The 18028-nt window shown below is 40.1% G+C and overlaps 1 protein-coding gene across 1 annotated transcript in view; it reads left to right on the top strand.

Moving 5' to 3' along the window:
- LOC113551790 (nuclear receptor subfamily 2 group F member 1-B) overlaps positions 1-18028 on the top strand; it is a 49313-nt gene that overhangs the window by 23336 nt on the left and 7949 nt on the right. The window contains exons 3-4 of the mRNA XM_026954275.1: positions 498-814; positions 1208-1466. Coding sequence (XP_026810076.1) covers positions 498-814; positions 1208-1466 — 576 coding nt within the window. The remainder of the gene's footprint in view (positions 1-497; positions 815-1207; positions 1467-18028) is intronic.

Below are 18028 nucleotides of genomic sequence, written 5' to 3'. Positions count from 1 at the left end.
ATTTATATAAATTCGGCGAGTTTGAAATCTATTGATTATACGCAGGAAAAATAGCATACTAAATAACATGATGATGAATCGTTATTATGCAATACTATAAATTATTGCACGTATGAGATGGTCAATTCATGCGAACCGCGGCCTCATTAATATTTGTTATCGTTATAATATATGTAAAATCATTACATACAATTACATAATATTAAATTATATTTAAAACACCGGAATTCCTCTTAAATTGTATTTCGTGGCACGTTATTATTATAACCTGAACGTTAAACGGTATGCTGCAGGCGAAGTTTATTCAATATTTATATAATCGTATCAAACCATTTAATATATAATATGTTTATATTGATACCTATTTTTTTGTAGTTAAAAGTTCGTTTGCTTTAGATTTTACACCGCCCGCCCTAATAATATTATATACAACATTGTCATAATATGATGTCATGTAGTATTGAAGCTAATGTGTATTTTTGTACGTTTTTCCACAGCCGTGCAGAGAGGTCGAGTTCCGGCCAGCCAACCTCCCGGGCTCACAGGACTTCCCGGTCAGCTGTGCCTGGCCAACGGTGAGGCAGCCGCGGCCGCGGCAGCCGCCGTCGGAGCTGTAGGACTCAACGGCCACTCGTACCTGTCCTCCTATATATCGCTTCTATTGCGCGCCGAACCGTACCCGACGTCTAGGTACGGCCAGTGTATGCAACCGAACAACATCATGGGCATAGACAACATTTGCGAGCTTGCGGCCAGGTTACTGTTTAGCGCCGTCGAGTGGGCTCGAAACATACCCTTCTTCCCAGACCTGCAGGTGAGCGACCAAATTCAGCAACCCCCTCGTATGCATTTCCCGATTAGAAAAATAACGCTATAGTCACTTGAGGTACAAAAAAAGACTTGCAATAGGTACTATTCGAATTTTTATTTCGATTTATCTAAATATATATTATACACTCTATAACTTACGTGTTATTATTTGTGTATAAACATGACAGTTATAGATCGTATTCACATTTAAATAGACAGACGTGCAAATGTAATAAATTAAATATATTTTTAAAAGCGATGAAAGTTTAATGTAGCTTTAATATGGTTGCCTATATATGATATTATGTTATTATTATGCTTTATAATATCTACTCGACACACGCGAACTTGTCGTTTTCGTACAACAAACTTAAACGGTATTGTGTGTGCTTGCCAGGTGACTGACCAAGTGGCCTTGCTGAGGCTCGTCTGGAGTGAACTGTTCGTACTGAACGCGTCACAGTGTTCGATGCCACTGCACGTTGCCCCACTATTGGCCGCAGCCGGGCTGCATGCGTCTCCGATGGCCGCGGATCGTGTGGTTGCTTTTATGGACCACATACGTATATTTCAAGAACAGGTGGAGAAACTCAAAGCCCTTCATGTAGACGCCGCCGAGTACAGTTGTCTGAAAGCCATCGTCCTGTTCACCACCGGTAAGTCTTGCCTCATTATAGAACTTTGACGAACAATAATCGCTATATGCGCGGGAAGAGATAATTAGGTTTTGATTTTTCGACTTTTTTCTCACCTAAAGTGTATACTCGACCCTACTAAACCCGGCTAACTGCATCCCTGCATACTATAGGCCTAATATATACAATATTTATCGTATAATAGCGGTACACCGTGTGATAACGACATGTAATTTAGAAAGTATATACCTATAAATTCGTTTTTTCCCCGATATTATAATATATTATATTAAATACTGTGAGTTGCAGTATTCAATGATCGGCCGTCACGTAGCCCAAAGTCGCAGGAAACGATAACGCGCGTCGCGTGTAGAAAGTCGAGAGAATACCGTTTTAACAATAATGCACATTAAATGTACCTATGCAATGCATATATCTATGTAACATATATAAACAGATTCGTCGCTGTGTAGTCTTCGTTTAGCCGACGGGCACGCGAATCGTGTCCGACCTGTTCTCGTGCAGTATTACAGCTTTCACTTGGGCGGCAAAACGTCATCCCGAAAACGATTCTCGGTCGGCGAGTTTTTTTCATCCTCTTAACGCGCGTACACGCATCTCCTCCGCTATCTTCCTCTTCGTACCACACGTCGTGCGCTTCTTCTTTCTTGCGGCGCATCCTTATACGGTGAGTTTGCCGCTAACAGTGGTGCATATTTAGAATATTTTTTTTCTCTGCGGATGTCAGAACTGAGATCTTATACGGAGTGGTTCAACAAGTATGCTCACCCCCCCCCTTATATTATTCAATAATACAGTTATTCAAAGTATACATTTTGGAAACTTTAAATATACTTAAAGACTATATATATATATATTACTATATTTTGTACTACTTAAGGTGAGTCTTGTAAAGATGCGCATTTTTTTTTTCAATTGACAATCCCCGTTTTTTCTACTGTTAATTATTTAACGGATAATTTTCCTATACATTTTAACGTACCTAACAGAAGCAAAATTCGAATAAGTAGTTTTTGAGTAATTTCACTTTGTGTACTTTTAGGATAATAGGCCCATGACAATTGGTTGGGAAAATATAATGGAGCTATAAAGTAATTTGAAAGTGTTAGTGATCAATTTTAAACCATTAATAATAATAATTTATAAAAATAGTCGAGTGAAATAAATATTTGATCCAACATTACAAGTATTTTATATTTTTATAAATCTTTTTTTAATGAATGACGGTAGAAACGAGGGGACGTGCGTGCGTAGAGATTCACCCTGTATACATATTTTCTTCTCGTATAATGATAATGTAATAATATCATGCGCGCGCAAAGAGACGGCCGGTCACGACAAGGCGATTGCCGACGGGCTGCACGTCATGTGCACGATAATATGACGGCAGCGGCGGCATCTCGGACGACGACGACGACGACGACGAGTGGACATTTTGTGCGCGTCTAATACGTACACGCCGCTCGGCTTATCCGCTCTTCGGACGGCCGGACGATTCGTCGTGGCGGCGGCGGTGTGTACGGCGTACAATAATAATAATATACGCGAACTCGGCAGACCGCCGACCCGCCCGCACGGCACGTCCTACTTTTGCGCGCGCGCTCATCCCGGATCCAACGACGACGGTGAAGACGACGACGACGACGAGGAGGACGGCGACGGAGACGGAGATCGCAATCGCAGCCGCGTCCTACATAACAAAAACAACGATAATAATACACGCCGCCGATGGTTTAATTTTTCCCACGACCTACGCGCGAACGACCGAGTAAAGGACGTCGGTCGGTCGTACGAAGAATTATATTTTCGTCAGGACCTGACCGCCAATCGTCGAAATGACCGCCGAGCCGTTTTGTACCCGCAAAGAAACGTTCGCGATACCGTTGACGGATAAATAATAACCGCCGACTCGCCAAACTGCAGCGATCGTTTAAATAATCCTCATAATAATAACAACAACAACAATAATAATAATAATAACAATAATAATATAATATAAAATATCGGCCCACGCACGGACGACTGTTAATGCTACGTCGTATTATTATTATTATTATTATTATTAGGTAGGTATAATGTGCGCGTTTAGTGAAAGTGAGTACTGCAGTATAGGTACGGTAATAATAATACGACCGACGTACCGCAGAAAACCGACTCGGGATACGATATCGCACGGCATACGGTCGTAAAAACATTCACACGATCGAATTATATATTATATTTTTTTTCAATTATTATTATCGCGAGCTCGTGCGAAACCAGTTGTCGGTGTCCGTACTCGAACGCCGAGCGTTGTTTATCCGGTGTGACTTACGCGACGACTTACAACAAACGACTTTGGCGGCGGCGGTCGTTAAGATCCGTTCAAAACTGCACATCCCGACTCCCGAGTATGCTAGCGAGTACTACGTTCAATAACGAGATCTTTCGGCCGACGTAACGCCCATATAGGTCTTACCGAACAGATGATAATAATATCGTATACGTTTTTGTAACCACGGCGTCGGCGGACTGCAGACACGTGCGCAAAGTCGACGACCACGAGACGAACCCGATTTTTCAAGATATTCGTTCAGTTTGTTTGACGGTATAACGTAAGATTTCGCCGGCCGCCAGACCTCCCGCGTCACGGTCTCCGCGCGCCACGGGGTTCCCAAAGTCGTCAAGCCGCTGCGAGCCGACGATCATAAGAAGACAATAATAATATGCGTACGTTATAATCCGTCAGTTAATTTGTATTCCGCGAATCTCTTTGATAAACTCGGGTCGATAAACGTCGTGGGACGATATTTTGAAATTTTCTATACGAGATCTGTATCGCCATCATTTCTTCTGACTTCTGATGACGACCGAAAACACGTTCTCAAGCAAACGGTTCGTTTTTAAATAGTTGGTTACAAACAAACTTCGAGTATCTCCTGAAAAGTTATAATAACGCGTCAAATATTGTACGCCGTCGTTCGTTCCTTCCGGATGAACGGGAAACCGTCGAGGGCCAAAAAATTAATCTCGTCTCGGCCGTTGCTATTAAAACATACTCTCACTGCCCGAGACCCGAGTACGCGCATAATTAAAATTTTTATTATTTTTTTCGAACGATTTCGAAACGCATTCGCACACAGGCGAGTTGTTTAACGGATAATATCGGCCGCGGCGATTGATTAATGGATCGGGACTGCGAAAACGTGTTCGCGGAAAGAAAAGCTCGCGTTCGAGTACCAATAATACCCATCAGGCTTTATTAACACACTAAAACCCGTCGTCCGGAAACACCCGCGGTGGTGGCGGCGTGAACACGAGTCTTACACCTCGTACGCAAACTCATTTATGCATATTATAATATATTATGTAGATAGGTATATTACAATAATAAAACACGCGTTGAGCGTTTTCTACTTTTCGACGCTTCGGGTGAAAAACGACAACGACGACGACGACGACGACGACGACGACGGTCGTTAGCAACCACTGCCGCCGCGGCGTTACACGATAAATCCTTGTGACCCAGTGGCCCCCGTCCAGCGGCCGAGGTCAACTCGGCAAAACGGACGCGTGGGCGTATTAGGTGTGCGGCTCCTGCGCATTACGCACCTATATAATATATACTGTATTATAGATCTATATACATCGTATATACGTGTATGTATTTATGTGTGTGTGTGTGTGTGTGTGTCTACGCGGGCAAACGACCCGAGACCGTGCGAGCGCGCTAACCGTTAAATATATACGAGAGTGGTACATGTATACACGTTTACACGCGCACGCGCCGGGTTCGTTGTTATTATTATTATTCAATTAAAACGGATCCGTTTACCGAACGGTATATTATGCTTATAATCGCGTACATGATACGATATAGGCGGCCGGCCACGCGCGCGAAGCACACAGGGCACGATAAATATCCAATTCGTATGCACGCACTCGGGATTTTCCGGTTTTCCGACCGGTTTAGATTTATACGACGGACAGTGATTATAAAACCATACCCTTCACCCCATCCCGGAAAACTGTTTCTAGGGGTTGTTACGATGATCTGAGGGCCGTGGACACGTTCCGTTTTGTGCGACGTGAAACGGTCTCGGAGACCTGAAGTGCTCGCGCACAACACGGTCGCCGCTGGTATACGACCTCGCCGGTGACCCGTGCGCACGCGCGCATAACGAGATACTTATAATAATTTTTCCCAGTTTTGGTGTTTATAACAATAATTCACTGTAACGATAGCTAGCACCGTAACGATGACGAGTAATAGCTTCTTTTTTTATTTTATTTTTTAATTAATATTTAATGATCGCGCTCTGTGAAAAGCAACTGAGCGGCTGCAGTTAGTAGGAATACATTTCAAATTGGACGCCACCTCGATTTCGTACACGGATATAATAATGCGTTATAAGCGAAATACGTACGCGATATTTACATTACGGCCGTTATTACACAGCCGGGACCTATGCGCGCGGTATATACGCGCGATGTCGTCTCGTACGGCAAACTCCCGAAAACGATAATAATTCTAATTAATTAGTTAATTAGACCATTTTTACTTCCGACAGGAATGTATCCTACAGCTGTTGTTCGACATCAGTTAATAAAAAACATCGTTTTATAAATTAGTATTTGTGTAAGACTCTCGTGATCAACCAAGTGTGATCAAGAGCGGCTATTATCCCGTCAGATTATTTACGGTCAGGTCGTTCAAATCTAACCGATTTACGAGAAAATGTGTTAATATTGACTTTTTTTCTAATTGGCGGTTCGACGTCTCGGCCAGCAGACAGTATACTTATAAGTACTTATATAATAAACACCGGGCATGAAAAGACGATAGGGAAAAAAACGGAATCCTTTCACCGAGACCGTGTACTAGCTACGCTCATTAAATACTTATTATTATTATTATTATACGGTTCGCAATCGAAACGCTCGGTGTATAATATTATTCTCTCTTCGAGTCGCGCTCGCTCTTCTCATATATGTATCTCATCCAGCCGTCGGGACGGCTATCGTCACCGTGCGTATACGTATAATACAAAGAACCGCAAGTTTTGACGATGACGATCTTCACTCAAGACGAAAAAAACAACTTAATGCCGATGCGTGTTTCGGCAGCAGCAATAGCGGTAATCGAGGTTAATTGATACAACGCTTACGAACCCGCGCAAAAAAGAGCAATATCGCATATATTTAATCCGAACGCTAACGCGAGTTTCCGCGAACCGTTGGAAAACAGTTTCGATCTTTGCGGAGAAAACGCCCCTTAAATCGCTGACGTCGTTTCGAAAAGTTCGACGGTTGAGACCTTTATGTATATTTACTCACAGACAGGTCCTACAAAGGTATATTATCAAGATTATTCGTCGTGAACCGAAACAGAGGGCGGTACGCACAGTGGCGTATATAGACCGAGAGCACAGGCACTGAGGCCTCCAATATGTGTCCAAATTTGGCGCTCACGTAACCTTTATTATTACGTAAAAAAAAACAAAACATTTATTTATATGAATTACTATATATTTTGTGTTACGAATAATCTTATATATCATCAGACTGTCTCATCGCTACCTACTAATTAGGCCACCAAGTGTGATGCTACGCCGTCGCTCGTATATGCGCAGGCATAACCTGCAGTCACCTGATTATACGCATTAATTAATATCCACATAGCCATAGTCCGTGTACGCAACGCCCGGCACCCTCCATCACGCGTCAGATCCCAACTCACTGCAGGGCCGGTCTATACGATATAGTTATACGTATCCATATTATGCAGTCGCAACATTCCTTTCGCGGTGCATCGGCGTCCGCAGGAGAGACGCACACGATCTCACACTGCTGCGGCGCGCACACAATAACGCAATATACGTACACGCGCGTGATGCGGATGACGGAAAAAATGTGCAATTTCACGGAAGAAAATATAATGATTTCACACGCCCACGACGACGACCGACGCCGACGGCGGTTAGTACGGGACGCGAACAATGCTCGACCGCGACGACACGATATATAATATATATAATATCATCATTATTGTTGTCGTCGTCGTCGTCGGATAGCACGTCATGACGGACGGGCGTGTGTGTGTATAGGTGACGACGACCACGACCACGACCGCGATACACGTGTGTGTCGTCCTCGGGGCTGCGCAGAGCACTTATATAAAGTCATATATATATATATATATATATATATGCGCGTGTAGGTATACATCGTCGTCGTCGTGTACGTGAAAAAGGTCACGTGTGCGTCCGTGTCGGGAAAACGTATATACATGTATACGCGTACCTATATATTACACCTATGTAGAAAGAAAGATGTATTATTATTATTATTATTGTTATTCCGCTCCGGTCGGACGAAAAAATAAATCAACGAATCGGGTTCTCACGATGTGGTCAAATTGTTTGGACGTGTCGGCGTCACGGTGATGTGGCCCGCGTATAAGGCCGGCGGCGAACGAATCGCGGGCGCGTTAACAACGGCTCGCGGTCGCCAACAGCTCCTCCTCGTCGTCGTCGTCAGGCGCAATGTGTGTAGTGGCTGCCGATCGGACGGACACGCCGAATCGGACACGGTCGCCCCGCAGACTCGCACAATATATACATAATAATAATAATATACGTCGTAATGCGCGTACTGCTATAATAATATTATTATTGTATCGTCGTCGTCGTTATTATTATCGGTGTGTTGGTGTGCATATAATATTTGGTCGTCGCATCGCGTTGCAGCATCCGATGATACAGATGACGACTAAATCGGCGGCGTCCGAGCGCGCGGTCCGCAGTGTTTACACACGTGTGTGTATATTATATCGACAGCAACAATATTTATATTTTATTATTGTCGGTCCTGTACGTCTCGTGTGTGTACGCACACATGTATATCGTTAAAATAATATTGTTATCATATGCATAACGACCGCGAAAACCGGACCGGTATGCTAACGCGCATAATATACACATTATACCGCGGATACCGGCCGGACTACTCCGCTTACACGGGCCCTGTGTCCAGCGAAAGCGTGGGCGTAATTGCCGATTGTATTGTCGATATTTTGATAACAATTTTTTTTTTTTCTGCGCGCGCGCCCGATCCAAGAGAGTAATTAACATAATCCGCCGCCGCTGTGTCGTATGGGTCGCGGGTCGAGATTAATCGCGCGCGATTAGAGCGGTCAGCGCGCGCGCGCCGCGGACGAAGGCGATGCCGGCGGCGGCGATGACGTCGAAATGAAAGTCACACCGGTGCGCGGAGGAGACGCGTTTCCCCGCGCGTCCATCAGTATGCACACGCCCCCGCCAACGTCCGAATCACGTACACGTTTTATAATAATACGACATGGTCGATAATCTCTACCGTTTCTTTTCTGTACATTTATAATTCACTATGACTAGTGGTCATTTTTTTTTTTTTTTTTTTTGTCCGCTCCATTCATTACTAGTTATATCGAATACGTTCAGGCAGCCCGGTAACGAACTCTTGGCCGTCGTATTCGTGGACGATATTTTCACGCGTGTACTTGCGGCGTGTTGATTGTCGAGTAAAGCATGTCAAAGCCGTCCGTCGAAATAAGTTAGATAGGTATACGGAGTCCCTACGGTTCCCGGTAATCCCCCCAAGACGTTTTACACCCAAATGGTGTCATGACCTGCTGGACACCCATTACGATCTAAGCAAACAAATAAGTCTAGAAAAGAATATAAGTAGGTATACCGTAATCGGTAGTGTCATAAACAGATAACTATATCCGTCAAACGATTCGTGTATAACCACTCTCCATCATTTTCGCTTAATGTTCCCGTGCATAGATTGTACAATTAATCACGCAGAAATAAAAATATATATATACACGCTTTTTTGATTTTTTCTTTTATGACGAACTATATTTACCTACACTGTGTAGACGCGTATTATAATATAATACGTGTATAATATCATACTATAGATCGGCCACATCGACGTTACGTTTAGTATTCATTCGGAGCGCATACAAGTCATTATACATCGATCACGACATACTGCGCAGTTCGTGTGCGTGCGTAATAATATAATATTATAATATAGACGCACTTTGTTCCGAAAACGCCGCCGAGTAGAAATCTCGCCGACCGCATGTTTTACCCCTCCGAAACGAGCTGCGCGCATTTAGGCCATTTGAATAAAACCAGTGAAATTCTTCGCGGAATCGTAAAACGAGGGTGCAGCATACAAGAGATAAGACCTTTTCTCCGGCGCGAACCCTTCGACCAGATAAACGCGCGCGACGACCCTCATCGTCGTACGCGTGTAGTATAGTGCGGCCGCGATAACGATCCCCTTACACTAAAGGATGCGGTCATCTCTCGGTCCCCTCTCTTCCTGTGGTGCGCTTCCTTCCGGTCCGACACTTAACGTGGTCATAACACAAAAGCCAGTTTTCATAACCGCTCGACGCGGCGGCGGTGATGTATTATTATAATAACGTACCATATTTATATATGTATATATATATATATATGTAAACGAGGAATATATTATTATATTTGTATACGCACATATTTTCTGACGTCGACGACAGTGTTTTTATTTCTCACTATAGTTATTTTATCGTTTAAAAAAAAAAATTACAATCCGACTGAGTGAAAATATATTTACGTTGCATATTACGTATATTTATATATTTAATATATGTATATTATTATGCACCAGCTGCTGTCGGACGGCGGCGGCAACAACCACGATATTATATTCGGCCGCCCGTGTAAATCTCTCGCGCTGGATCGGTCACGATTCCTCGCGGAACCAGTTGCTACGCGTTGTACCCAATGTGTGTGTGTGTATGTTTATAACACTCGTATTACAAAATAATATAACGTTTAGGCGTGTTCCGCGTGGAAACGATTCGCGGGGGACACGCTCGTTGTTGTACATTATACGTATTTTACATCGGATGTAGTAAGTTGTAGGTGAGACGTCGTCGCGGGTCGGGCAAAGTACAAATCTAACTCTCTTTGCCCGTTAATACTATATTATATTGGCTATAGATAGAAACAAATTAAATGTGCCAGCGGCGCATCGCGTCTTGCCGTAAGCCATCCCGAAAAGTATTGGGCGCGCGCTCGTAAAACGTATAATAATATTTCGTCGCGGAAAACTGGTATAGTGTAATAATAATAATGTAATGTCCGGCGTATGGGTTAGGTGGGTCTCAACCGGTGAAAAAAGGAGACCGTATGACTAGGCAGTTTGTGTTTTTTAGGACGCAAAGAAAGCCAAAAACACAAGCACGTAGTACATATTATCTTTATAGTATTTTAATGGTTTCTATTCGGTGTGTATATGACGTTATATTATTATATTTTGGGTTATTCACCAAGCATACTCATACCTATTTTTTTCTCTAACCTATTCATTTATTAAAATTCGTATTTTTTAAGTAGATATACCTACTTTAAAACAGTATTATTTTCGAAAAATCAAACTTGTTATATAACATGTTTAACATAACAATTTATGCAAATTTTTAAATTGTAGGGAGCACCCACATTGAGTAGGTACTAGACTGAACATAGCTGATATTTTATAATTTAAGTAAAACTATTATTGAGGGTTATAATATTACTCCTTAGCAAATAAATATAAATAAGTAAAAAAAAATAACTGAAATACATCAAAATGCTCAATTAAACCGTATACAAATTAAATAAAAAGTTTTCATTTAAAAAAAAAAATTTTAGGACACATTATCACGATCGCGTATCTATAATATTAAATAATTAAAATACATGTATATACCTATAGGTATTAGACTTCTCGCCAATCGTATTACAAATTACTATAATCGTGTACGATTTAATTATAGGTACGCGAACAAAAAATGTGTTAACCAATACACGTGGAGATAGATCGCGATAGAACATTATCGCGCGTGTCTCCCGACACGATCGTATCTTACGGTTATGCTAATCGGATGTAATCATAAAAACAACAATAATAATATAATAATAATGTACGTTGAAAAGTCGAGTACGCGATGACTCTAATGGTTACGACAGAATTATGAATAATAGACACTTCCTCGATAAGTCATTTGCTATGTGCATTGTATACAACTTATATATATATATAAGTACGCGATCGTCGCAACGACGCGGATTACAAACACAACGATCACGCGGGAAAAAAGTACCTCGAAAAAACCTCGCAGTCGCGTGCCCGGCTGATTATCGTTCCGAGCTCGGTATTATATTACATTTGTATATTATATTATTTACATTGTAATTCGACTTTTTTTTTCTCGACCGGACCCCCGAGCATTTCGAGAGGCGTCTCGAAGGAGGGATTTCGCGTCGTTATTTTATATTTCACGTCGCCGACTCCGATAAATCACCGCGTCGACGTCGTTATCGTGTATACACAAATAATTACAATACGCCGAGTGTCAATACACTCACTGCTAATACTACTATACTACTACCGCACCACTACTGCTGCAGTGACTCGTCCGATAATCGACGACCAGAGTTTACGAATGAGTACCTTCCACCCGTACACAATATATCCTACTAAAACGTATTTCCAACAATTGTCGCACACACAGCATCACGTACCTACCCCCGTCTATATAAGACGCTGTTTACACACACGGATCAGTAAGCGCATCATCAACGTGTCATTGTGCACAGCGCCCGCCGCCGATAGGAGTCACACACACTGCACTCGCATAATATTATTATTTTACGTATATATAGGTAACTACGCCTCTATACAAACGAAAATAATCACACCTACACACGCCGCTCGCGACAAACGGCATCGGTAGCGGTATATTATAATAATAATAATAATAATAATATATTATAATACGCATGTAAACACGCGCACACGTCGTTTTGTGTGCAAATAATATAATAGGTAACCGTCGTATAGCCATCGTCATTATTATTATTATTATTATTATTATTATGTGCAGAGGAAAAGGACTAGCGACGATGACGATCATCTGCTACTGCTGTTGCCGGTCGTCGTCGTCGTCGTCGTCTTCTTCTTCTTCTTCTTCTTCTTCTACTTCGTATATATACAAACGTAATATTATTATTGTTATTATCGTGTATACATATTATCTGAGGAGATATCACGTCGCCGGGTGTGCGAGTACAACAATGGGTTCGCATAATGTGTTATAACGACGTCTCGCCGCGTTCAATAGTGTGTAAATAACGCGCGGTGCAGTTTATCTGTTAAAGTTTTCGCGTTTGTATTATGTATACGTTCATATTAAATTAATAAATACCTCTTCGGCGGCAGAAGTGTGATGTTATTGCGACGCCGTTCGGAGGAATGCCGAATTCGCGACACCGCCGCCGACGTGATTTACAAATTACCTGTATTACGAATAGCTGCACAACAGCGCGTCTGCAACCGTCTCTATGTCTGCAAATAAATGATCGTGCAAAGCGGATAGCACTTATTAACAAAGAAAAACAAACTAATTTTTTTTAATTATTATTGATATAATTATCATCATAAGTTCTTATTTACTCGTGTTCGATATTCATGACACGCGATTGCGTAAAACGAAATATTTCGAACGTCTACTTTTGTAATTCAACTTTTTTCACCATTCACAACCTTTCTATACCACTGCAAATATATAAGATCTCGAAAAACCGAAAGTTTTCCGAAGCCGATGACCACTACTGTATTATTAATAGTTATATTATGCGGTACGGCCGGGTTAAATAAAATTCTGCACGCTGATATCGTAATATCGTTTCTGAATCAACTGGCGATTCGTATTAATTTGTCTATCAGCCTGTAGCCATAACGCGTTCTCACATTATTATGACGTTGCATACATGCCAAAATTGTACTCGAATCACCAGTCACCGAGATCATAATTACGCGCGCCTGTAAAAAAAAAACACTTCTATATATATATATATATATTTATATCTGAAAATAGTACGCAACTGATTTGACGAACAATGGCTATAGTACCTATACTGTACATACGAATGAATGTATAATCATTTGGAAAAATTGAAGTCGACCTCATACGTGCTATATATATTATACCTATTAATTTCTTATATCATACTCGATTGCAGATGTATTATGCGTTGTGTACCGGTTGGTGTTGTTAAGTATTAAGTGCCGACGTGTAATATATATTACTCTCTAAAATAATTTGAAAACCGATAAAATATTTTATTTTATATCAGTCCATTAATGCTATTAGAGAGGTAATCTATTTACCTACATATTATGAAAAATATTGTATAATAATGATTACAGATTAAAATGTTTATTATTTATACTCGCATAATGAAATCCGACAAAATTAATGAAAGGCTCCGTTTCTCAAAAACGCGACAATGTCATATCGATAATAAATAATAATACATCATAAGTCACAAGTCATAACTCACTGCCAGCAAACGTGGAAAAATATTATGTCACATAAGAAGGCATGTAAGTTTTCATGAATCGTACATTATTATTTGAGTAGTTGTTTACCTATAAATAACCATAGGAAGTATAGTATTCGCTATATTTATTGTAGACATATACAATTTGTTGTAAAACGCCATTTTGCGTGTTTCCTGACAAGAAATATTATCGTAGGTATACGCTGCAAAATATACATTATTATATCGTTGTTAACCAAAAACACCGCTTAACGTCCTGCATACGTAATAATATAACTCGGCCGAACACACATGTAATATTTTATACATAGTTTATTTCGCGCCATGTCAATTCCGATGTCAAACATATTTATTGTGCTACGTATTCGTGGCCAGTTTTAATACGACGCGAAATTGGCTTTGTTTAAACCCCTTCACAAGCGGTTATATTGCCGCAGTGTACCACGCATGTGTGGTGGGCCCGACATGTAGTGTATTATATTTATATATACCTGTATCATTATATCACATACATACGCACGCAAGTATTATTATATACGTATATATATATATATATATTATTAGGTATATAGTTATTCACGCGTTCGACTTTTACGACGATGCTCATAAATTCGTAATCCGAAATTGGGCAATGCCATTTCACTGGCTGGGATATACCGTATATATATATATATAATTGGCAGAATAATATTGCGGTCTGACCACCCACTAACTCATTGTCAATATTATATATATATATATGTGCGTGTATATATTATACGATCGTATATGTACAATATGACGTGTGTGGAAATAATAATAATAATATAAATATTAAATATATAGCACTAAAAAACTATAGTCTGGCAAAAATTACATTAATATTATGGCGAATTTCGGTACATGCGTGTGTCGACGTAGGTATACACTGCAATATATCATTAATACCTACACAAAACTTCGCGCAACATATTACGATATACTTGAAAAATTATTATTCAAATTATCTCCGTTGCTGTTGCTCGGAAATTGCAAACTTTGCTATGCCCGACAGTACATATAGTTATATTGCCCTATATAGAGGTTATAATATTTAATGTACCGATTGAGTGTAGGGCGATAATATAATGATATAACGATATCGTTCCAATGTTTATTAGATATGCGAACAACTAACTGCATGCGTATTCCAGCGTATTATCATGATATACGTATATAATATATCACAAACGGGATTTCGTAAAACCACTTGTGGACAACAATGTCGTTGTGCGCACACATAGGCTATTATATAGGTACTCGCGACTTCGCCGTACATACGCAAGTTGCAATAACTTCAAACATTTTAACCGTGGCATTTAGAATAGAGCTGCATAATCGCGTGTAACTCTGCGAGTAAAAGTATATAATATAATCTATATGGTTCGAACACATAACATATAGGTATGCTCGCGCGGATTGCCGGAGAAAGGGAGTCGGTCGAGATTTAGAAGGATAAAGAATAAAAAAGGACAATATGAATTGCAAACGCATACGTGTTATCTGGTTAATTGATGTATATTGTAGTCGATCCGCATGGACGAACAATGCTCTGTGACTTATTATTGTCTCGAAAAAATAATAATAACAACGCACATACCGATCATTATAAATTTGACGAAACCGCGGCTATTCTTTTGGTCATCGTATAAGTCCGAATGCGGTTTGACGTTCCATCGCGCCCGTAGGGTTCGCCGCTACGGCCGTGAAGTTTATAACCTACTTTTTTCTTTACCGAGAAACACGAAAATCGTAGAAAAGAAAATGAAAACCAAACCGCATTAAAATAAATGTACGTACACATTTTAAATCGTATTATGAACATATCATTGCTGAGTTACATCGCGGTCATACGACTTACACTACCGCTTTGAATGTCTTGATTTAAAATACTTTAATTAAATTATTATTAAATTTAATTTAAACTATGTTTGACGATACGGGGACACAAACATGCACACGAATAATTTTTTTACATTTATAAATTGCATCGAAATTATTCGTGGTAGTGCGGTCGGAAAATACGAATCCTAAATGGCAAAACGGTGGACAAACACAATATGTATAATAGGTGTTACAGTACACACGATTCCGTTTCGTATCGACACCGTACTTTACGACGTTGTTTTTCAAAATTATCCTGTATATAGGTACCTATACTCTTTGTACACGTACCTATGGGGCAGGCCATTTAAAATTTTTGTTTTAATATTTATTACGCTGCTCGTTCGGAACGTGACCGAAAAGGTTTTCGTTGTAATCCGAGAAACCGTGACAAAACCTCCTGAAGGGTCAAAGTGTGTTTTATAGTGGACCAGATTGTTCGTAAACAGTGGGGTGGTATGCGCCGCGATCGGCTGCGGAGGGTGGGCGCTGACGATTAGCCGACAGTTGGCCGAAATTGAAATTTCTCGAATTACACGGGTCGTTGGTACGTCGTAAAAAATAATAATAATAATAATAATAATCTCTGTGCGCTTTTTTTTTCTCGCGCGATTCGGGACGGCTAAACGTATCAATCATAAACGCCGCGAGATCGCTGCAGGAATAATAAAAGCATGAATATTATAATTTCGGCTCATTATCCAAGACAAATATATGTATATCTTACTGCATACTCGCGCGTACAGATTATGTACACATCGTTTTAATATACACGATATATAAATATATAATATCATATGTACCTACCTAATATTTAAATTACTTAAATATAGGAGATTGTAATATAGCTGCAATAGCCGCCGTACATAAATATTATACATATATAGGTAAACGGCAAACGGCCCAGGCTTGTATATATCTACGTAATATATAAATAATGAATTGAATGCGATAGGCATTAATACAATATGTGATTGTTGTGTGTGCATGCGCGCGTACACACGAAACGGTTAATTCGAAGATAATTGAAAAAAATAATTTTTAGAATGCGGTTGTCGTGCATATATAATTATTGAATTGAATAACAGAAGATGATATTAAAAAAAACGGGGAGATCGAGGCCGATATTGTACTTAACTCGGAATTTGAATTCAATTAACCACAACCAATTGACTCGGTCACACGGCCCATATGCATCAACCCTTTCGCGTGGTATATGTATAATATTATATGGGTTCGTAATCGGCGGATCGACCTCTGACACACAATCGCACACGCACTGTTGCGGCGTTGCAGCACCTCGAGCACCATATAAGTACAGCAGAATGCGGGCTGAACTGAATAATAATAATAATAATAAAAAACACCCCCCCGAGCGTGCCGTTATTATTAACAAGTGAGAATCATTATGGTAAAAAAATACTGTTTAATTTTAATACTCGACAATAAATACAACGGACCTTATACATTATATACTGCAGTTGCGTTTACCAATTAGCCGGCCTGCTTATCTTGATGAATACTAATAAAAAAACCACAAAAATGCGCAAATGGTACCTACCGCTGCACGTGTATATACGGATCGCATTTGTGCCTAAACTCGTTTTTTAAGTGGGTCCTCTTACAGCATGTATGTATAAAAAAACAACAACAAAACAATTAACCAAGGGAAAGGAAAATGACGATAAAAAAAAAGTAATAACGAAAACAATTTCCATAATCATTTTATGAGTATGTTTCGCTGCGTGTGCGTCTCCACGTCGATTCCCGTCCATCACTCAATTGCCATTAAAAAACTACTATTATACGGCGAGATACTGGTTTTTGATGCTAAAATTAATCATCGTTAATCTGAATGCACGAATCTCGTTGGAAATTATTTTTATTGCGCATCCATATAAACCTATACGGCATTATTTATTATTAACATTATTAATATTATTATTTTTTAATGTACGATTATAATAATAATTTTATCTTCGTCATACGTGCAGTTCCGGTCGTTCCTTGTTCTGTCTTGAAATCGCGACGCGTATTGTGTATGAGTGATCGGTGATTCATAGCATAGCAACGATATAACAAACCAAATCACGTTTTTTTAAAAATAAATCGATAAAAATGCCATCACTGAAATATGGCAATAATGAGTTATAATGCAACATACAAACGAGATAGCGGTCGATGAGCGGTAATACGAAAAATTTAATTTAATTTCACGCAGTCCACAAAAATCGTTTAAAACTGAAAGCA

Source organism: Rhopalosiphum maidis, chromosome 2, assembly GCF_003676215.2.
Source record: "Rhopalosiphum maidis isolate BTI-1 chromosome 2, ASM367621v3, whole genome shotgun sequence".
In the NCBI taxonomy this organism is placed as follows: Eukaryota; Metazoa; Arthropoda; class Insecta; order Hemiptera; family Aphididae; genus Rhopalosiphum; species Rhopalosiphum maidis.
The sequence above is the reverse complement of the archived record's forward strand: the minus strand, read 5'-3'. Positions and strand labels throughout refer to the sequence as shown.